The sequence below is a fragment of the Asterias amurensis genome, chromosome 2 (genome assembly GCF_032118995.1).
Source record: "Asterias amurensis chromosome 2, ASM3211899v1".
NCBI lineage: Eukaryota > Metazoa > Echinodermata > Asteroidea > Forcipulatida > Asteriidae > Asterias > Asterias amurensis.
In genome coordinates, this window is record NC_092649.1 from 26146259 (window position 1) to 26170785 (window position 24527).

At 37.5% G+C, this 24527-nt stretch overlaps 1 protein-coding gene across 1 annotated transcript in view; it reads right to left on the minus strand.

Annotated features, from left to right (window-relative positions):
* LOC139954417 (ras association domain-containing protein 1-like) overlaps positions 1-24527 on the minus strand; it is a 35044-nt gene continuing 10517 nt past the window's right edge. Inside the window, exons 2-7 of the mRNA XM_071954210.1 lie at positions 16068-16189; positions 11783-11887; positions 9780-9959; positions 6034-6166; positions 3470-3585; positions 1-2421 (exon numbers count right to left, since the gene is read on the minus strand). Of these exons, the coding sequence (XP_071810311.1) occupies positions 2281-2421; positions 3470-3585; positions 6034-6166; positions 9780-9959; positions 11783-11887; positions 16068-16189 (797 nt within the window). The 3' untranslated portion in view covers positions 1-2280. The remainder of the gene's footprint in view (positions 2422-3469; positions 3586-6033; positions 6167-9779; positions 9960-11782; positions 11888-16067; positions 16190-24527) is intronic.

A 24527-nucleotide genomic window follows, 5' to 3' on the forward strand; every position in this document is an offset into this window, starting at 1 on the left:
TATGTCAACTATTTACCTGAACTGACTCTTAACTACCCATACACCGATGTGTGTAAGCACTGTATATTCAGTACTTTCCTGAGTCCTGTGAAAAAAATATCACAGGCATGTTACTCGGGTGGGATTCGAACCCACGACCCGTGCAATTCTAGAGCAGTGTCTTACCAACTAGACTACCGAGGTTGCCCGGTAGCTAGAGGCAGTTCGATTCCTATGTTTTAGCAACGGGTACTGCAACAATATAATAGATATTAAATTTGCATCGGGGATAAAGAATATTAATTTTATTTTAATATTAATTAAGACTCAAGCTGAAAGGATTAAAGGGTAGTGTCACTGATGTCTGATTGTGTTTCGCAAGTGAGGTTGTCGTCAATAGTGGTGAGCGACACAATTGGTTCACCAAGCAGGAATGACTATTTTGTAGTAGTCTTGGCGGCGCGATTAAACGAGTAGTCTCCCACACTTAAGCCATTTGCAAGTTTAGATTTGAATAAGTTAATGAATAATATAAAGTGACTTCCCTTACCTTCATATAGTCATATTGTAGGTAAAGTAAAAAAAAAAAAAAAATTATTAAAAAAAATATTTTAAATTCTTTAGACTCGGATAGTTGCTTAGTCGCATGCTTTTGGCAAGCTTTTGCGTAGTTAAAAGTGTTTAAAAGTAAGACGTGTATTGTCCCTTAACAGTGGTCCGCTGGCCAAGACATACAGAGATAAAATTCTGCCAGACTAATCCTACTGGCTAGTTTACTGAGCTCAACTGTTACATGTGAAGAATTACTGATTGTTTGAAAAGTTTAATACCATGGTGCTGAAAGGAAACCATGAAACACAGACCAAAGCTGTTGGACTAGTAAAATGATAAGACAATGGGTCCCCCGGATAGTCACCGAAGAAGTTAAGGGCTAAACTTGAACACATCTATTGAGCAATCTTAGCTTTGTGTAAAATCGAGCTTTGTGTAAAATCGAGCTGATGTAGGACACATTGAACCCATTTAATTTAGGACTGGCCATAACTCAAATAGGATAAATCCTAGCGCTTCGTGAAATCGGCTGCAGAAGTAGATCAACCAACATGATTGTATTTTCTATCCGCAGCAAATTCCAGGATTTTCCAGGGAGACATAATAAAAAGCCTGAATTCAAAAAAGAAGAAAAAAATCCAAAGAAAAAAAAAGCAGGTCATGTTCTTAGTGCAATCACCATTACCATTCTCCATTTTAATCAATGTGTCACTGCAAATGTTCACAACACTCTTTGCTGTTTCTGCTTCAATTAGTCAAGCTTTGAGTGCCTTCAAGGTCAGTCGTCAATTTCTGTACATGAATGTATTCGATGTAATGTAGGTTAATATGTAGCAGTAGGAGCTATTGTGTACTGGCTGCGAAGATACAGGGCAATTGATAGGTCTTTGGAGCTAATCCTGCAATCACCATTTGTGCCATGTTCCTGAATGCTTTAACAACCTTGATTGCTATCCCTTAAGCACTAAAAAGGTGCCTGACTAATTTTCCTTTCCGTTCTTAATTTGGATTGGTTTCACAGGGGAACAAGGCTGCGTTTTACAGCGTGGTCTCAATAGATTTACTGGGCAGAGCTGTTCCCATTGGACGTTTTAGCGGCCCTATTAAGTTACCATGGCTGTGTGGAGGTCTTCCTCTTTCTGCATGTCAGTTTGACATAACGCTGGCGGTAAGTTGACAGGGAGGGCAGTTCACCTTGTGTCTCCATTGGATTTAATTTTTTCATTCTACAGAAAAGTCGCATTTTTTTAATCAAAAAAAGTCAAATGGCAACATGGCTTTTAAGTAACAGTTAAATTTCAGCTTCTTATGATTCTGTTGCACAACAGGAACCTCTCTAAACCTGGGCACAATTTCATAGAGATGCTTAGACAGCAATTATTGCTTACAGTTTTCTGCTAAGCAAAAACACGTAACGAAATATAAGTCCAGGTGGGAATGCACAATAGAAGCAGCAGCCTGCAGCGTGGCAGCGCAAGAAAAGGACCCAATGGGAACTCGGCTTTAGTCTTACTCTTAATTATTGACCCAATTCACCTGACGTCATCATCAGAGTAATCTTGGATGTGCCATTTTGGTCAATGTCTCTGTGTGTTATTCAGAGAAATGCGCATTTAAGACGACGTGGCATTTACTTGTAAACCTATTGACCACCAACATGGTGAGCGTGGCATCAGTCGCCGCATGTGACGCGCGTGCAAGGGGTCAGTAGTAGTTACCCTACCTACACTCTGTACAGTACGTATTAACCTAATCAATATAAGCCACCGCATCTTTAAGACGTTTCTCATAGATGACATATTTTTCTCGTACTTGCTCCATATGGTCTTGCTCTTCCTTATCCAAGATGCGGAGAAAGTTCTGTAGTTCAGGCACAGTGAATGCTTCCCACTGAAATACAAAGAAAAAGTACACTTAGTTTTCTATCGAGCACATCTCCCATGAACAGTGCCCCTGCATAATGATGGTTTGCTTTTAAGGCACTGGACACTATTGGTAATTACTCAAAATAATTGCTAACTTAAAAACTTACTTGAGGTAATGAGCGATGGAGAGCTGTTGATACTATAAATCATTGTGAGAAACAGCTCCCTCTAAAGTATCGTAGTAATTTCTGACTCAAATATTAAAAGAAACATATTTGTGCAACAAGAATGTTTTTTCTTTTCATTTTTTTCTTGCAACTTTTTCTTTCATTATTTTCTTAAAACTTTCTTCTTTCATTATTTTCTTGCAACTTTGATGACCAATTGAGTCCACGTTTCCACAGATTTGTTATTTTATGCATATGATGGGATACACTGAAAGACAATACTTGTCTTTGACTGTTAACAAAGGTGAACCTCCCATAATCTCCCTGCAAACTCCGTTCTGACAATTCTACTCTCCTCATTAAGCCCCCCCCCCCTCTAAGAAAACAAAATTATCCCACTTTTGGCACTGCATTAGAGAATCAAAATAAATGTCAGGAAACCCAAGAATAGACCTTCATCATACTGCCTTCATCTTGGTCATGTTCCTCATATCCTATAACAATAATGAATGCTAATGATCATTTTGCAAATAGGAACCAGACTAGATTGTTCTTCCAGCATCGGTTTGGTAACATTGATATCAATGGGAGAAATTCAAGATGGCTGCACCATGACAAAGGTCTAAATACCCATTGCATATGACGTCACACTCTCAAATGAGGCAGATCATTGGACAATAGCTGTTCTCTGTGCATAAACAAGTGCACGAGACCTCAGCGTACCCGCAGCGTTTTTGCGTAAAGCAAGGGGGAGCTATTGATTTCTTACACAATTCAGAACATGCCTCCGATCAACGCGCGTAATTTCTCTTTGTGCATGTTTGAATACGATTTTGACACCCCAAATGGCACTCAGGATAAGCACATTTGAGTAGCTGGGCGTATTGCAAGGGGTCTATAACAAACCTCGATCTGTCCGGTCTCATTCTCCCGTAGCTCATATCTTTTGGTTTGATTATCACCTCCCCATAGTAGTCTAAGGAGCAGTGGTCTGTCTTCATCCGCTAGCTTTCTCATTAACACTAAAGAAGGGGGATAGACAAACAAAAACAATAAACATGTTAGACAACAATCTTCCCAAGTTGTAGACATTTCCCAGTGTTGTAAACATGGTTCACAACAAAGCCTGTGTTTTTTGGTTTTGTTTTTAAGTTACTTCTAACTAACATCTAAGATTTGATAAAACATTTTTGTTTTACTTCAAGTTTGCCCTAACTAAGGCTTAAAGTTACTCTTGGTAAATGGCAACAAAGAAATTTTAAGATGAAAATAACGGAGGGAGTTGAAGGAAAATATTGCAGATTATAGGATGGAGGCAAACATGCACCCCAGGCAACTGCAAAAATAATAAAAGATTTATCACCGTGCATCAAACAAACAAAAAATAAATTATTTCATTAGAAAATCAAAATCAAATTTTGTTGAGTGATTAACTTTTTGTTAACGTTGAATAATACGTTTTTATAGGTATAAAGAAAGTTCGTTAACATTTTGATCAGAGTTTGAGAAAAAAAAATTAAGTCCAAGGTCAAATTGGCCCTTTCATTATGACGCAACCAATTGATAAGGTGGCAGATATCTGAATGGTGGTTTTTGAAAGCATGAAAGAAAGAAAAATTGCAAAATAAAAAAATTCTGGACAAATTGGACTCAACCTTAAGGTAATTTTGTGTAATTCGGTTTTGATAAACTGTTTACTGAATACAAACAATACATTCTAAATTGTGGGTCAGTTCAGTCCAGGAAGCAGAATACATGTAGTCAACACATAAATAAGAATCTTGTTTTGTTTGCCTTTAACTCAGCAAAACAGAACTTCCTTGGTTTGAATGTAAATTTCTTTAAGATTTTCCAATGGAAGTGCCCTTTGCAAAATGAAAATGGCCTTGCCCTTCTAAAGATGGAGTTTCAGGTCTGTAACACGCAATATTTTACTCAAATTTTACTCAAAACCAAGTAAATACATGCGTTGCCCAAGTAAAATAAAATTCACTCACTACTCAGGACTGTGGTCAAACATAACTAGTACTACATATTGCCACTAAATTGACAGACAAATTAGTATAACATTTGGAAAGAATGTGGCCTTCATAAAAGAAGCTTAAAGAAACACATTGCCTTGAACCGGTCGAGTTGGTCTATAAAAAGCGTTTGAAACCGTTTGTTATGAAATGCATATGGTTAGAAAGATGTTTTAAAAGTAGAATATAATGATCCACACAAGTATCACTCAAAATTGCCTGGTTTTCCTTTTACGTCGCGAACTAACACCATCGGCCATTTATGGGAGTCATGCAATTTCGAGGCATGGTTGTGTGGATCATTGTATTCTATTTTTACCACATCTTTCTACCCATATCCATTTGATAACAAACGGTTACAGAACGCTTTTCAAATACCAACTCGACCGATCCAAGGCAACGTTTTCCTTTAATTTCATCAGGAAAACAACTTCTTTACAAGCAATTGAAGAAGTTTCAATGAAGAACCTTGGACTGCTTCTTTTCTCCTTTTATTTTTTCAAACGAAAAAAAAAAAATAATGGAACAGATTTCTAACCAGACAATGGGGTGTGGAGATCGTAAAAGATCGTGAAACCACTGAAATCAAGTTTATTCTTAGTTGATTACCAAACTGAAGGTTCGATACAAATGGCTTCAGTCCCTAGAGACCAAATTAAGAATATTGGACTATGTTTGTCCCCAATTTGCTAAAAGCTTTGAAGATAATGGAGGGGCGTACAATTATTCTACCTCAATGATTAAATTTTCTCAAAGAGTCTGACCAACATTTCACAACAACCTTTTTAAAATTCAGTGATTCTCTCCTTCTAGTGATGTGGTTGTATAGCGCCCTCTGGAGGACACATTCGTTATCAGGAGCTGTAACCTCAGTGTGGCAGAAAGAGTATTTTTGGAAGTACAGGGTTGGATGAATTACTTGTCCTAACTTTTGACTAAGTTTTTAATAATCCCTAAAGAGTATTGGGACTAGTCCTTAAAGACACTGGACACTTTTGGTAATTGTCAAAGTCTAGCCTTTACAGTTGGTGTGTCTTAACAAAATGCATAAAATAACAAACCTGTGAAAATTTGAGATCAATTGGTCATCGAACTTGCAAGATAATAATGAAGGGAAAAAACTTTAGATGGTTGATTTCGAGACCTCAAGTTCTAAATCTGAGGTCTTGAAATCAAATTTGTGGAAAATTACTTCTTTCTCAAAAACCATGGCACTTCAGAGGGAGCCGTTTCTCACAATGTTTTATACCATCAGCCTCTCCCCATTACTCATCACCAAGAAAGGTTTTATGCTAATAATTATTTTGAGTAATTACCAATAGTGTCCACTGCCTTTAACATGTGTAAAATAAGCGATCTGTTTTCGTGCTTAAGCAAATTTCTTGCTTAAGCTGCTCTATGAAATTGGCCCCTGATCAGCAATAGTACAACCATGAGTCTGAGCCTCACCTTCGCCACCTTCACCACCCTCATCGGTGCGTTCAAAGAGAGCAAACTTCCTGCAGTTGTCAATCACTTGAATGTGACTGAGTACGCCTTGGATCACCTGAATAGCTGTGGATTCACTGGCTATCTGAATATCCTGACAATCGCAAAAGGGAAAATAAGAACAGAATTATTCGAAAAGGGCCATGGAAAACTAGACTACATGTACAAGGTATACCTTTTAAGAAATTGAACATAATATACTAAGGAAAAGAATTTTACAAGATAGTAGGCCTACAAGGTAGTAGAAAAAAAATCAAACTCTAACTTTTAAGTTATTGGAAAAGGGCCATGGGAAACTAGACTACGAGGTATACTTTAATTTTTCAGTGATCAGTAATTTATAGGTCTATCTTTTAAGAAATTTCAGATAAATTATACTAAAAAATGAATTCTACAGGGTAGTAGGCCTACAAGGTGGTAAAACAAAAATCAAAAAGAAAGTTAGTGAATCAAACTCTACCTTTTAAGTTATTGGAAAAGAGCCATGGAAAGCTAGACTACAAGGTATAACTTTTAAGTGATCAGTAGGTAAGTCATTCTTTTAAGATGTTTAACATATACTAAGAAAATGAATTCTACAAGATAGTAGTAGGCCTACAAGGTAGTAGAACAAAAAATTGAGTCAGTGAATCTTGGAAAAATCTAACTTTTAAGAAAGTGAAAACTAGAAAACTAATTTTAAACCAATATTAATAGTAGAAAAGTATTACTAAATAGGCCTACTAGGAAAGTATTATTTTCAAAGAAAGGGAACACTAGACAAATATATATGTTCAAACAAAATATGAAGAAAAGTATATAGTAGAAAAGTATTACTATTAAAAAAGAGTGATAACATGAGAAAATTGGATAGTAGAAAGGTAATACTTTTAAGAAAGTGATTTTAAGGCAACAGGATTTTCAAACAAAAAGAATAGTAGACAAATATTGCTTCTTAAGAAAAGTGAATTCTGGGAAAATATCACTTAAAAAGTTATCAAGTATGCAATCAGGGGAACATGGGTAAAAGCAGATATACATAAGACAAAATATAAACAATGAAATATCGGATAAAAAATAGCAATTATATTGTCAGATCATGACATGATTCACAAATCCATGCCCTGCAAATTGTACAGAGCAAGAATGGCAAAAACAGGATAAGGTTTTCACAAACAATCAACAATTATAATAAAGTAGATTTTTGTCTCTGTAATAACAATGGGGAGAAACAATGAAGCAGAATATGTGAATACATTCGGCAATTGTGTACAAATATGAAAAACAGGATAAGGTTTTCACAAATAATCAACAATTATAATGAAGTAGATTTTTGTCCCTGTAATAACAATGGGGAGAAACAATGAAGCAGGATATGCGAATACAATTGGCAATTGTGTACAAATATGAACAATGACCATGTCCTATATCCATACAGAAAATACAATACATATATACAAATGAGGGGGGGGGGGGCAGGCCTGTGTGCTTCATGTTTGAAAAGGCAAGAGCACCATGGCATTTTTTCTTTAATAAAGGGCACCCTTTAGACGATGTGACCTATGTTAACATTCAAACCGCCCTCTGTTGACAAAACACTGTTTCGCCGGGCTGAGTTGCGTAGTCATAGTAAGATTGCGCACACTTTGTAGCTGGCTGCCAAAACACAAAGGTTTTGCCCGGCGGTATGCGCGCAAATCATGTTATGGTTTTCGTGTGACGTCAGAGGTCACATCGTCTATAAGGAAATTGTAAAGGGGGACCAAGGCAGGGGGCATGGAGGCAATCGCCTTCATTGCCTCCTTGAGGTATCAGGTCTGGTTCTGTATCCATACAGAAAATACAACATGATGATATATATTAGGGGGGGAACATTGGAGGGACAAAAAAGTTCATTTACACTGTTGAGTTCTTTGAGGAAAGAGAAAAAGTTAAACGACAGGAAATATAAAGAAAAGGGGAAACTGATCATAGGTTAATGATTTATACTTGAAAATGATGTCAGACAAAGTTGTTTATCATCAATATAAATGTTATACAGTCACTGGCAAATCAACCTCATTTGATTTCTATCACCGCATGCACACGGAATGCGTGCAAAACAAAAAAATGACAAAGAGTTACTCAAAATTTGTCATTTTAGGTGGCTTTGTAACTAAAAGTGTACACATGATAATGGATGGGTACAAGGCATGCATTGTCATGACTATCACTCCGAAACATACACCCTGTTATCACCTGGACCACTCAGGAAATGAGGAGTGAAGTAACCGTTTCCTCCTGCGGGAGGGAGGTATGGCAGAGTGCCAATTTCTGTACAATTAACTGCTGCAAGTTCCATTAAAACTTTGGCAGATCAATCCCTGGACGCATAGTGTACACATTAGTACTATGTATTCTAGGAGGGTAGGGATTATTAACAACACATTCAAGAACAACTTACTGCACATGGTCAAAAATATTAACATGGTGCAATTCCGGTTTCAATGGCGTCAGAAACGAACCATTCAAAATAATCAATACAAAACATAATGTACAGTACACAGGCATGTGAGTCACTACCCATGAAAAAAGAGGAAAAGAGAATACAGGCAAGAAAAAAAAAAGGGGAAAAGATATATTTCCTATCCTTTTGTACACAGAAAGTGAAGAACAAAAGAGGAAAATCAAAAAAGAAAGAAACAGGAAATCAGCTGAAAAGAGGAAGTCTCACATGCCTGAGTACAGAAGAAACAAAAGTGCATGAGCACGAGCAAGTCCATTCACAAACAGATATTTGCCTGTGACACCTTTACACTGTATGGTTTATGTATATTGAACATGTAGAGCATAATCAGAGCAATAAAATCACATTTTCAAAGATGTGACAGAAATGAAAATGAGCAAAGGCAAATATTAGAACAAATTTTAAAGAAGAGAGAAACCACCCTCTCTAATGCAAACAAGCGAACACACTGGTAATAGTAATAATAATAATAATAATAATAATAATAATAATAATAATAATAATAAGAGACATTTATGTAGCGCTCTTACACGAGGTACCACAGCGCTTTACAAGAAACTAAAAGATAAGCAAATAAATAAATAATGGCACTGATAATGGGAAAACAGTCAAAGCAATCAGTCATTGAACAGGAAAGTACACACTGTACCTAAACATATATATCAATTTAAATCCTTCTTAAGATCCTCAAATCTACAATGTGGAGAAGGGGTACAAAGTACAAGAGTGCATCGAGAAAAAATTAACCAAATTTCATCCGGCACCTCGTATAGGTCACACCAAAGTTCGTACTCAGAGGAATTGTGAACCAGGCTTGAGGTTTTTAATACTTTAATTTAAGCCAGTTCAATTTGGACAAGCAGTGTCTCTATTGAACCAGCTTGTTTCAAAAGCTAGGTCAGTTCGAACAGGGCCCAATTTCATAGAGCTGCTTAGAAGCACGAAAATTTGCTAAGCATGGAAATTCTTCCTTGATATAAACAGGATTACCAACCAAATTTCCATTTGCTGCACATTGCTTGTTACTGGTATTCAGCTGCTGTTTGCTTACCCTGAAAATCACGTGAAAATTTGGTAGGTACATGCAATCCTGTTTTTTTATCAAGGCAAAAATTTCATGCTAAGTAAATTTGTCTGCTTAGCAGCTCTATGAAATTGGGCCCAGGTTTCAACTTCTGTTTGGGTGAAAATCTGTGAACACTTTCATGGTCAGTTGCCTCACCTCGTATGTATCTTTGGGTAGAAAGAACGATGTTCTCCGTCGACTGTGATCGACGCTGTGGTCATACGGCCGTAACGTGCTACATACTTTGGGTAGAGGTGTACCGCTAGGAATGCTGATTGGTCGAGAGAGGTTCATGTGAACTCTGATGCTGCTGACGAATATTAAACTGTCACTTTCCTGTTTTAAAAAAAACAAAGAGAAAATATAACTAGCCATTTCAAAGTCAAACTGCTTGCCAACAAAAAGGACATGTATCTATGAATGCAAAAAAAGTAAATGGTCTTATTTTATTGACACTACGCATCTCAGAGTAATTTTCAAAAGCTTTTTAAGCCTTCGAGAAAGACTCTGCTAGGGATGAAAAGTCGGGGCCACAAACTATTTTCTGTAAAAAAAAAGCTAAGAGCAGACAGAATCTTTGATAAGTTTGTAGCCAATAAATAATAGTCAGTAATTTATTGTACTGAACAAAGTGAACTTTGGGGCAATTTGAACTTCCGAGTTAAGCTGTTTTAACCCTAATGAAAAACATCCAAGCCACTTCGGAATGTCACCTGCGCGTGGCTGTTACTGCTGACAACGGATTTTGTCTATCTCTCGTAACCTTTTGACAATTGTCAAAAGGTTCCGGGAGATAGACAAATTGTCAAAAGGTTTCGGGAGATAGACAAAATCCGTTGTCAGCAGTAACAGACATGCGCCGCTGACATTCCGAAGTGGCTTATTGGGATCAGTTTTAATGGCGTCATTATTAAAGGTGTTCTACAGGTTTGGTAAGGATAAAAACACCATTGTTTAATTGTGACCGGCTCTACAGAAATGGGTATAAAGGGACAAAATAAGTAAATTGAGTTGCATACACAGCTGAATTGGTGTTATTATAAGCTTTATTTTGGTGTAGGTTTGAACCCTGTGGCATTTTGCGTTCTAGAGTTATACTGATTTTTGCATATTCATATTTTACAATTTAAAGAAAGTGCCTTCAGAGATACAGCTCCTTAAACCTAGCAACATTTAAAGGAAGTTACCTAAAATTGATACAAAACCTTGTTTTTTCGACTAAGTTTTTTTTTAAATGTTATTTCTGTGATTACAATATGGAAGTATTAATGCAATAGAAGCCAATAAATCAAGAGAGACAAAATCATGTTGTGAAAATATTTTCAGGATCTCAACATTGAACGCCTCTTTAAATGTAATTAGCAAATCGTCCCTTAATACCCTTTTTTGCAGAGCGGGTCACAATTTAAGTCTGAAAGCTTACTGATGTTGTCAAAAGCCAAGTTTATAATCCAACCCAATAAGCAGCAAGGTTAAGGTTTTTTCTACAGGTGTTAACATAAATTTTTAAAGAGTTAAAGGGAAGGTACACTATTGGTAATTGTCAAAGACCAGTGTTCTCACTTAGTGTATCTCAACATATGCATAATATAACAAGCCTGTGAAAATTTGAGCTCAATTGGTCATCGGAGATGGGAGAAAATGATGAATTAAAAAAAACACCCTTGTATATGATGAATTTGTGTGCTTTCAGATAGCAATAAAAGACGTCTAGCTAGAAGTCTTTTATTATTTTAGTGAGAAATTACCTCTTTCTCAAAATCTATGGTACTTAAGAGGGAGCTGTTTCTCACAATGTTTTATACTATCAACAGCTCTCCAATGCTCGTTACCAAGTCAGTTTTTAAGTTAATTTTTGTTTTGAGTAATTACCAAACGTGTACCTTCATGTCACAAAATTGCAATGAATACTTTGGAAGAGTTGAAATGTGTTCAACTCCTACGAAACATTCGCAGTGAAAACAGGACTGTGATGTCAAAATTCGCATTCCCAGGAAGTATGAACCCATTACCGGGCTTTAATATGTAGTTTAGTTTATTATTCATGACAATTAGTTTTAACACAGATACAGATCAGGTATGCAAGTGAAATTTGTCCCGAAAAAAGAAGAACTTTTCCAGGAACACCAAAACTTAAAGATCCTAAAACTGCAGCTTACCAGTTTGATCGGGTAAAGATCAACCTTGGTGTTAAACTCTTCAATTCTCCACATCAGCTCTTGCCTTGACAATCCAGACAGCGAAATCGTGCTGTCAATTCCGTCCTAAAAGTACAAATGTAACACTATATTAATCCAAGTCATAATCAATAAAACAAAAACGAAGATTTATGTTCTAAAAATAAAAAGTTTGGAAATTGGTTACCCTCAGCAGGAAGATTTTGCCACCCACAATAGCAGGCCCCATTTTGTTGTGTCAGTGAAAAACTCCTAAAGCCCGGTTCATACTTCCTGCGAATGCGAAACGAATGCTTTTTAAACGAATTTTTTAGAACCTTAGTTAACTGTTTATTCACATTCCACTCATCAAAACACATATATCTTAGTGACAAAAGCTTCATTTTGACAAAATACCACTTCCAGGTGTCTTTAATCAAGTACACATACACACTGAGATACAACGATTTTTACCCAGAGATTCTCGAGCACAACGTCTTTGCAAAATCAAGATGCAAAGTTTTTGTACTGACGCTACAGTTTTATGCACATGATGTATCACACATGTAGTTGTAGCTACAGTATACACATGTGCCCATACACAATCTGTACAACTTCAGTGTCGATTAAACGTTTTAAAACCCCCAAAATCTTACCCTGTTCCAAAGAGACTGTGGCATTTCAGATGTTCGTGTACGTACTTGTGATTAAAAAAACACTTTCTAAATGTGCTCATCTGACTCTAATGTAGAATTTGTCACAAGGTTCAACGTGTACACTATGTATGTTGTCTGAGGTGAAACTTATTCCTTGTAACAGTTAATGAATGACAAAACAGAAAGCCATCAGTGTTTATAATGTATGTCATCACAAAGATCTGGTCACATCCATGTCATTAATATGCTACAAGTAATGTATGTTAATCATGCGATAGTTATGAAGCTTTCTAAATAAAGCAAACTTGCATGGGTCTACAAGTAACCTGACACTTTTGTAGCAAGGAAAGGCTACACGGTGTGTTTTGTGTTTGTTTCAATCGATGAATGCAGGCCTCATACTTCACAAAGTCAACCAAGGCGATTGCCTCCCTTGCCTAGGTGCCCTTGAAATACTCAAGTAGAAATTTCAATTTCCTCATAGGGTGCCCTTTTCCTCAAGGAGAAAATGCCTCTGGTGCCCTTGCCTTCATACAGGAAGCAAACAGTACAGGCCCCTGAACGTGTATAATGCAATGCTGTAGTCGAGTCCCTGTTGTCCAAGATGGATACAAAACCGGTCTCCAGTCTGAGTCTGAGTCTGCAGGCCAAGTCCGAGTCTGCAGTCCTCCTCACCAAGTCAGAGTCCCCTTACATGTCAGAGCCCCTCATGTCTAAGTCTGAGTCCAAGTCTGAGTTCGAGTCCAAGTCTGAGTTTGAGTCAAGATGACTCAGAGAATGAGTTGGAGTCCACAGAAAATTGACTGCAGACCTGTTTTTCAGTCCGAGACTATACAGGACTCTCCATAAAGATGCCTGCATATCAGCAAGCCTGTAATTACCTGAAGGCCCTGGCCTCTGTTGCCCTCGGTTTTGGCCTCGGTTTAACGTGGAGATTTTCTGATTTAAGCCCGGTTCATACTTCATGCGAATGCAAAGCGAATTTGACGTGAATATGACGTCACACCCTCCTTTCGCAGCGATATTCGCAAGGGAGTAGAGCAGAGTTCAACTGCTGCGAATTGTTCGTTGCGAATTTGTGATGTCAAGATTCGCTTCGCACTCGCTATCGCAGGAAGTATGAACCGGGCTTTAAAGGCACTTTTAGATATAGCACACACAATACAATGACAGGTTTGGCAAATTTGTCCGTATACATCCAAACCAAACAGTGCACTCTGAAAGTATCCACTATGAAATCGCCACCATATCCCCAATGTCGGATGAAAGTGCCCATTGCAAGATGAAAATGGCCTTGCCCTCTCAAGGATGAAATTCCCGGCCTGTATCAGGACTGGACTCAATTTCATGGCTCTGCTTACCGCAATCAAAGAATCCAACACGTGCGGAAGTACATGTAAGGAATTCCGCGTTTACGTCAAGCATAATTTGACAGGTTATCAGGGAAGTAGTGCTGAAAATCGGCGCTTGACCTGCAAGCAGAGAATGGTGATCGTAAGCGCAGAATTCGGCGGAAAGCAGCGCCACGAAATTGGTCCCTGGTGACTGTCCACATTCTAAAACACATTGATATGACAACACCAATCCGCCCATCACTCATTTTAAATCATAACTCTGCACAATCACGGTGTGGTTGACAAAACCTCCAAGGGCCTTAGGGGGATCCTTCCATTTCATCATAGTTATGACCAATGCCTTACCATGAACCCAGCAAACACCCATGGGAGCCATACTTGCTAGGCCTGATGCAGAGTGGACCCTTACACAGTATCAAAAATCAATGTTTGCTCTTTTAAGGACAATTTATTTACGTTGGCGAGTGGTGTTTTGGCGTAAACCATCACAAGACTCAGAGTTTCGTAAAATCGACTGTGAAGGCAACTGCCCTGGTTGCGATTTGTTTTTCCTTGCTCAAAATGGTTTCTGATGTTTAATTTTACAGATTCCCCTTTTTGAATCGATTTAGAAAAATCCCAATGAAATACACAACGACAAGCGGTTTTGATGTACATAAAAGAAATTGCACCTTGGCCATGGTGTTCCCCCAGAAAAAAAAAAATTGCATAACTTAATCTAGAAGTTTTGTAACGGGAGCTGCACTGACCAAAAGGAAATTGACCTTGCCAACTATTAAAAAGGTGCAATGGAGTGCACAGATCTTGCATTAGGCATACATACTGTACACAATTCAGTTGAGCTTAATAAAGTTTCCTTAAAGCAGATGACAATTTCATCAAGTTGAAAATTAATGCTGAATTCCCACCACAAACATGACAAAGGCACACTCATTGAACCAATACTGTATGACCTGACTTTAAAGCGTGGATAAACACAACTTTTCAAAACAGACAACTTTTAACCGAGTTAAAAGTTACTTTGTGAGGTGTATGTTGGAGTGCACCCCAGAAGTCAACAACAACCATCAAGCTTTGAGCTTACTTCATAATCTAGCCATCCTGCTCCCTCTACACCAGGCCCGGATCATGGCTGAGGTGTGACAAGTGTACACGTGATTGACCATGTCATCCTTTATGGCATATGGGGGGTATACAGTCCACAATACTCCCTGAAGGGTGCTGTCCCTACAGACATGTGGGACGCCTTGTTCCCAGGGATCAAGTTCAGGATTCTAGGTACCCTTTCTCCGGACATCGCATTGTGACGTTGGTAGTGTAATGTGTGACAAGTGTACATGTGATTGGCCAAGTCATCCTTTATACATTAATGGGGGGTATACAGTCCACAACACCCTTAAGGGTGCTGTCCCTACGTACATGTAGGTCGCCTTGTTCCCAGGTATCAATTTCAGGATAAGGTACACCTTCTCCAGACATGCATTGTGACGTTGGTAAACACACACATGCACATGATCATGACATTGGCAGAAACTTGTAGAAAAGAGGAGCAACGAATCCCCCCCCCTTACCCTGGGCCAACGCCCCCGCCCAGCCTGGAATTACACCTGCCCTCAATTCCCATGGACGTACCCTTATGCCCCTTCAAATGTTTCCCTCTGACTTAAAGATTTTCCAATGGAAGTGCCCTCCGAAAATTAATATGGCCTTGCCCTTTCTAAGATGAAATTCGACGTCTGAAATTCACCTTTCCATTGTTCCTTTTCCCTCATTGAAGCATCCCACAAAAAAAATTGTTGTCAAAGCAAGATTAAACCATGATAATGTCACCTGTTCAAAAAAATTCAAAAAGGAAAGACAACAGTAGTGACGAAATCTTAACAGGCAGTTTATGACTGGCAGGGTCACGGTCATGCCCAAAAAAAAGAACCCAGGATGTGGTTCTGAAACATTAAAAAAGACTAAATTTGTTCGTCAGTCAACAAGGGAAGTGAACACACATAAAAAGGGGTTTCACTTTACCTTTTTCACTCGCCGCCAGACATGTCAACCAAAAGTTTTTTCACTAGCCCATATGTAATAAATGAACACAATTTTCAAAAGTAAAAGGTTCAACAGTCAATATGCCAAAGTGAGAGAACTCAAACAGTCTGAACTTACAACAAAAGACGATTTTTCAAGGTCGTAAAGTCTGAATTCTTTAAAGAGGCGGAGCAAAATCTCATCCCTGTAGTAAGGACCCACCCCCAGAGAAACAACAGCTATGAGATTATTTACCTCTACTGCTACAATGGTATGTTTTGGTGAGTTGTCTGACTGGGCTTCTTTGAATCCTGGTGACTCCTTACAGTCTAGTCTCACTTCATTCCGGCACTTGTAGTGACATGTGTACTTGCAATCTGTCAAATAAAATGAGAAAGCATAAACCGTGTTAAGATAGTATCCGAATGTGCAACCTAGGCCCAATTTCATAGCGCTGCTAAGCACAAAAATTTGCCAAGCATGAAATTTCTCCCTTGATAAAAACAGGAATGCCAACCAAATTTCCACGTGACTAGCAAACAACAGCTCAATACCAGTAAGAAGCAACATGCAACGACTGGAAATTTGGTTGGCATTCCTGTTTTTATCAAGGAAGAAATGTCATGCTAAGCAAATTTTTGTGCTTAGCAGCTCTATGAAATTGGGCCCAGGGCCTAACTTCATGGCTCTGCTTACCTAAGAAGAAAAAAATCTGCGCTTAAAGTTGTCTTAATCATGCTTGAATTACACAAACGCCATACATGTGTACTTGCAGGGAAGGGCCTCCCTTGCTCTGATCTCAGTGGTGCCCATTACAAATTTCCCCATAGATTGTCCAATGGAAGTGTCTTTTGCAAAATAAAAATAGCTTTGTCCCTGACAGATGAAATTCACGGCCTGCATATTAAGCTGTAATTTTTATTGGCTGTTTAATGTCAAGCAACTATCTAAACTCCAACCCCCAATCCCTACATGAACACTCGACTCAAGGACTAAAACAAATATGAGTAGCACTTCACTCACAAGTATATCCTACTCGCACATACAACATGTGCATGTAGAATTGTACAGTAAGTAAAAGAACTGATATTGTACACTGTGTCACAGTGTATGTAGTAAAAGTCCCATAATAATATAATAATAAAATAATATTGAAGTCTTATTAGCGCACGTCTCTACATAACAAGGTACTCAAGGCGCTGAGTATATACAAACTTACAAAAAGATTAATTAATATGCAATGAGTTGTTGCTCTTTTTCCCCACTTTTTGTTGGCCTGCCTGGTCAAATAATGTCAGTCAATTTGATGTGGTCTAGCAAGAATGCGATCAATAATTACACGTCCCACCCTCTTACATTCCCCCCCCCTACCACCCACCAAAGCAAAAATCTAATCCCCAATTGATGCAGTATCCGTTTTTCAAATATATCAATTCATCCAAAAAGTTCATTCATTGGTTCCCCGTTAATTGCAAAGTCCCTTCTTGGATGAATCACAGTTTCATTTTATAGAAAGTGATTTATTTTTGGCTTTGACGGCTAGTGCAGATTTCCATATTGGCACCAGATATGTATTAAGCCCGATTCATACTTCCTGCGAATGCGAATAGATTTTGCAGCAAAAGTTTTGCAGGAGTTAACCACATTTCAACTATTGTTTGTTGCAAATTTGAGAAGTCCAAAATCGCATTCGCATTTGCAGAAGAGAATGAACCAGGCTTCCCAAATATATCCCAACCCTTTTCATGAGTGACAAAGTGACGTGTTTATAACTTTAAAAATGGACAGCCAACGTTATGGCTACAATGGCTCAGTTGTTAGACCGTCTGTACATGTATGTAAATCCGGACTTCTCAGGTTCAAGTTCGCCTCCAGTTTTTAAGTCACAGTACACGTCTGTTCTCAAAACAGAAAAATGTACAATGAAAGACCTCATACAATTTCTTAAAGACAAAAATTACTATTCATTCAAAATGAATACCCAATGTTGCATCATCCGTACTAGTCTCAGTGCATGACATTCTTATTGAGTTGATCATTCTCTATGGTAATACCATAGGCCCCACACTCAACGATACACACACGTCGCGACTATCCCAATCCCTTTCATAAGTGACAAGAGTGATGTTTTTATATGGACAGCTAATGTTATTGCTACAATGGCTCGGTTGTTAGAGCGCCTGTTTGTTAACCAGGAAGTCTCAGCTTCAAGTTGGCCTCCAGTCATTTAAAAAAAAAAAAAAACGTTTTTAAGCCATTGGACCCTTTCGGTACAAGAAAAGAAAACAAAGGGTCACAGATTTACAAATAACTTACAGGGTTTACAGAAGGCAATGGTGAAAGACTTCTCTTGAAATATTATTCCATGAAATGCTTTACTTTTTGAGAAAACAGTAAAACAATATCAATTCTCGATATCGAGAATTACGGATTTGTTTTAAACACATGGAACATGTGGATACAAGAGTGGGTTTTCCCGTTATTTTGTCCCGACTCCGATGACTGATTGAGCCTAAATTTCCACAGGTTTGTTATTAGGCCCTAAGTTGTGATACACGAAGTGTGGGCCTTGGACAATACTGTTTACCGAAAGGGTCCAATGGCTTTAAAAAAAAAAAACATTTCAAAATTTACCCAGTCAGTTTCCCTTTTGGTATAATTTGATAATTGGAAACAAATGCTGAGCACTGCTTCCCAGGTCGTGACTGGCACCCAGAAATAAACACTTGACAAAGTAGGGAGACAATACAGCCAACAATAGACCTTTATCATGCTGCCTCCATCTTGGTCAAGTTCCTCGTATTGAATAACAGTAATGAATGCTAAAAATCATTTTGCAATTAGGAACCAGACTATTTTACCAGTGTTGGTTTGGTAACATTGATCTATATCAATGAAAGAAATTCAAGATGGCTGCACCGTGATAAAGTTCTATAGGGCTAGATACATGTACATGAAGCTCAGTTGGTAGAGTGCTGGTTCTTTAATCCAGAGGAGGTCGCAGGTTCAGATTCAGCTCTTATCAAGTTTTCTGTGTCAAATCAAGAAGCGGGAAAAAATGTAAATCTTAAATATGCCCCCCCCCCCCTGCAATCAGGCCTAAAACATTTTGGCAAGGTGTATCCATATAAGTTGAGTTGAGTGGAGAATGGCACACTGAAGTCACATGCTGGGAAAGTAAACCTATGGGTTTTAATTAAACACAACGTAATGTACACTCGGTTACATAAATACAACAATACCAAAAATATCTTTCTCCGATACCGTAACCACAAACCATATCCTCACCACAATTTCTACAATGTAGTTAATGCAGACTCCCTCAAAGGCTGGGTTTTAGTTTCTCAGAAGAGTTCAATGTCCCAGTGGTCATGTTTTTAAGTCACAGCACACATCTGTTCTCAAAACAGAAGAATGTACAATGTACATGAAAGACCCCATACAATTTCCACAAGACAAAAATTAATATTTATTAAATACCCAATGTTGAATTATCCCTTCAACAGGTATCAATCGACCTTTTGTAGAATTGTATTCTGCATGCTCAGTAACAATAGTTCAATATTTTGCAAAATTTAAAATAATGTTTTAAGTTTATTTTCAGGCATGCTGTTGCTTATGTACCTCTCCATACGGGATTCCAATACATACATGCCCCGTTGGATGCATCGTGCATTGTACTGGTTCCTAAAATGACATTAGAACACGAAAAAACAAGAAACAGTCACATCAAAACACAAACAAGAATCAAATGATATTTATGATTTGGTCTGAAATTATAGAACACCAATAGGGTCATGACTTTGGTCGCCCCTATAGGGATCTGCCCCTGCAGGGATCAAATTACCCACTTCAGACCTACCAAGTCTCACGCATTAGCGTGAGACTCACGCATTTGGGCTCTGTCTCACGCTCACACGCACAGCAACCATTTTTTCACGCATTGGGGCCAGACCGGGAACAAAATAAAAATTAACGACAATGCATTGCCAAATCGCGCTCGTGTGTACAAAAAAAGCAATCTACAAATCTACAATGTTACCACAATCTTCAGATTGCACGCAGTTTATCAGAATCATCAACTTGTTGGTGAGCTTTGAAAAATCTCATGCATACATGTAGCTGGCCTCTGGACTTGGCATCTTTGCCACTTGCCCACTGTACTGGCCAAGGCACTGGACACTATTGGTAATTGTCAAAGACCAGTATTCTCACTTAGTGTATCCAAACATTGCAAATAATAACAAATCTGTGAAATTTGAACTCAATTGGTCATCGAAGTTGCAAGAGAATAATGAACAAAAATCACCCTTGTGGCACAAATTTCAAATACATAATTAAAGGCAGTCTTTTGATATATGAGTGAGAAGTTACCTTTTTTCGCAAAATCTACGCTACTTTAAGCCTGAAGCCTTTTAATATTTGAGTAAGAAATTTTAAACTTACTTGAATAAGATATTACCTCATTCTCCAAAATTGCATTACTTCAGAGGGAGCCGTCACTACCACCACTCTCCATTGCTCTTTATACCAAGTAAGTTTGTATGCCAACAATTATTTTGAGTAACTACCATTAGTGTCCAGTCACAAACCCAAAACAAATCAAGTCCTGCAGTCTAGTGTTTTTTTTTCCAAACAAGAAATTTAAGATTTTTAAATCGAAGATTCAATATCAGCTTCCCAGAGATGAAAGCCAGGTAAAGAAACCACTCAACCAACCTAAATTAAATGCATTTCCACAGGTTGGATTTTTGATGTGTTTTAATACATCAACTTTAGAGCATGGCAATGAATTGTACTCTTTCAAAAACCAATTGTCAATAAAATAAGAATAATACTTTTAATGCTGGGAAACTCTGACTAACGCTATTTTTAGTAAAATGAAATATTTATGAAATTGCAGGTCAAAGTTCAACTAGAGATCCCGGTTTAAGTTAAAGGGAAGGTACACGTTTGGTAATTACTCAAAACAAATACTAACTTAAAAAATGACTTGGTAACTAGCATTGGAGAGCTGTTAAAAACATTGTGGGAAATGACTCCATCTGAAGTAACATAGTTTTTTTTTAAAGAGGTAATTTCTCACTAATATATTAAAAGACTTCTAGCCAGAAGTCATTTATTCCTAGATGAAAGCACACAAATTCGTCCAACAAGGGTGTTTTTTTCGTTCATCATTTTCTCCCAACTACTATGACCAATTGAGCTCAAAGTTTCACAGGTTTGTTATTTTATGCATATATGTTGAGAAACACTAAGTGAGAACACTGGTCGTTGACAATTACAAATAGTGTACCTTCCCATTAAGTGCCTCTAGAATTTGGCATTTGCAGTGGTTTGCGAGCCATCTATTTTCACCATGGGGTGCACGTACATGTGAGTCATTATCTAAGAGCGATACTTTTAAAGAATAATTTTCAAGTGGTTTGCACTAAAAATATCTTTGAACTTTCTGGAAGTACATATTGAACTGAGCATGGGGCTGATAGCAAGGTATGCTGCTATTTCGATTGCACTTTCTGGCCGCACAAGACTCGAGTGAAGTTCTTTAAAAAGAAAAACTCAATGTTCTCTGAGAATGAAAGATCAGCACAAAAAGAAAAGACAATCAGAGTCTGCAGCGTGCATTAAAAAGGCACTGGACACTATTGGTACTTTAATACTAAAAATAACTGTTAGCATAAAAACTTTCTTGGTCACAAGCAATGGACAGCTGTTGGTACAAGTGTACATGTACATGTACAATGTAGTATAAAACGGCTCCCTCTGAAGCTACATTAATTAGATAATTTCTCACTCAAATATTAAAATACTTCAAGCCTGAAGCCCTTAATTTAGTGTCTGATTGTGCAACAAGTTTTTTTTCTCTTGCAACTTCGATGACCAATTGAGTCCAGATTTTCACAGATTTTTTAGTTTATTTATGGGATACACCAAGGGAGAACACTGGTCATTGACAAGAGCCAAAGGTGTCCCAGTTCCTTTAAGTTTTAAAACATTGGGAAAATAAACCCTTCTCATGTGTTTACAACAAGACCTTCTTCCCTTCAAGGGAACTTGACAATCTCCCACATAGGGATATGAATACCAAGCTGCCAACAGCCAATAGGCAAAATGTCTCAGAAAACTAATATCGGTTTTGTGTCTTTGACTATCAATCAATCAATCAAACGTAATTTGTATAGCGCCTAAACCAAAAGTTTTCTCAAAAGCACAAAGCAACTGCAAGAACAAGCACTTCGGAAGATTACCTCATTTGTGTAATGGGTTTAGTATTTTGGTATTCAATAACTCAAAGTCCCAGTACCAGACTCAAAGTCTACATTTGAACATCATTTCTTTCTTTTAAAGATATTACATGTATGTAGCAGCGTAATTGAAAAAACATAAGACCTGTCAAGTCATGAGTTTACTGGCACATGACTAAAAATCACTGGCCTCGGGCTTCAGGTTTTACAGATTTGAGGCAGACAAATCTACATGTGTATCGTTTCCTTAATGTTCTTAATACATTTTTACTAGTTATTTTCCAATTTATAATTACTGTTCTTCATGTTGTCTACTTAGAGTTTTAAGTTTTTTATGTAAATAACCATGTAATTTGACCTACATGTATTGGTAACAATGTTATGATGTTTAAGATAAAATATACAAAGAAATTATATATAAAATATGATAGATGTTAAATTTGCATCGGGGATACACGATGTAACACCCGAGTAACATGCCTGTGATATTTTTTCACAGGACTCGGGAAAGTACTGAGTATACAGTGCTAACACACATCGGTGTATGGGTAAAAAACCAAAATTAATATATATAAATATGGTTCAAGCCCTCAGGGTATGAAAGCCCAAGCTTCCCAAGGAAGTGAGACTTGCAATAGGAAGTTTGGTGATGAATAAGTGATATCAAATGGGATACACAAGTACTGTATATCAGCTAATGGATTTCCTTAGAAAATGTAGCCTACAGGTTTTCAACAACGGGAAATGAAGTAATTTGACTTAGAACTGTATCTTACTACGATTCTCCGTCTGTGTTTTATATCAGAGGGAAATGAAAGGAAATCCAGCTTTTGAATCAGTGATTTAAATGCAAAGTATTATATCAGCGACTGGGTCTGGACTAATGTCATTTGAACTGTTTTTTATGTTGAACACGATGGTTTTTAGGTGCAAAGATTTGTATTTGTGGCATGGTTAATTCTTAAAAATTAATTACTATGAAATTCTAGAGAGCACACTCCCGAAGAGGTGTCTGCACAGTACAGGAAGATGATGATGATATTGATAACAGGTGTCAATCTTTTTTTAATTATACTGAGTTCAACTTGGCCAAGAATACATACGTGTACAACAACATGTACCATAGGCCTACCTCTTTGAACCCCCTGGTAGTGTGTACAAAACTGTTATAAATGTATCTTTGTGTGACAAAATGTTCAAATTGAATTGTAACTTTTCTTAAAAGAATCATTTGAATGTTTGAGGTGATTTTTCAAATTCTTCAAACAAATCATTATTTGCAGTACATTCCTTGCAGTACAAAACCAAGCATTTAGGTTCTTTTAAGGCAGTATTCATAATTATTGAGGTTAAACAAAAAGAACTAGAACAAAAGAAGGTTTTCAGATTCATATTTTACCTATCCATCCTCCCAAAATGGTGGGTCAAAGTGTCTTTTTCGGTATTTTTTCCCCTTCAAAACTTAATATCAAATTGTACCTTAAAAATTATGCAGGCATGGGGATTACGAGAAGAAAAATACTGAGAAATTCACTTTCTACCGCAAAATTTTTAGGGAACCAAGCTGAACATGTAATATATGTACGTAGCTGCACCAAGCAGGGGGCTGACAAGCAATGCTGGAGTAAAACTCAATGAATCAAATGATTGCTTTTATTCTTATTCAGGCATGAGAACGGGTGACAATGAAAACAAAACACCCAGAGAAATCTATTTTCCATCGCGTAGTAATTATAGCAAATTACTCCGATTGTTACCCCCCTGCACTGATGCAAGTCATTGCTACGTACAGTAAAACTCATGACATTTCTGTAAGAATGGGTTGAGATGACATAACAAAATTAGGAAAATAAAAACCTGACAGAAATCCACTTCTACCGCAGTAATTATATTAAATTAAGCAATGATTGTTAGCCCCCTGCACTGATGCTGGAGAGCAGGGGCTTACGGTCACTTCTACTATTAAGTAAAACTCATGACATTGCTGCAGGGTTCTCCACATGCAGTTTTGTCCGGGCGCTGCGCCAGTAGAAGTGTCAGGCCAGTAAACTCATGACTGGACGAGTACGGCAGTCAATGTATTTATAATAATAATAAAAAATTTAAAAATAACATAAAATAACTAGTGTGGTATTTAAAAACAATGTTCAAATGTTGACATTGAGTCTGAAAAATTAGTTTTAAATCTTTAAGCGCTTGTTCAAATAAAAACAGTTTGTTGTTTACTGTGTGGAGAGTTTTTCTCAATATGATTTGACAGGTCTTATAATACAAAATTTGGGTCTAGAGAAAAGGTTTAAGCTACTGTATATAAGCCTTGGGTCTTGCAGAATTGCCACCCCACCCCCCAAAAAAAATAGTAAGAGAGAAAAAAACAATTAATACAAAACGCTGAAACTGCACATGATACCTACTAGGACTAATACCTACAGTGTACACAGACATTGTGCGAGTACACCCGATCTTA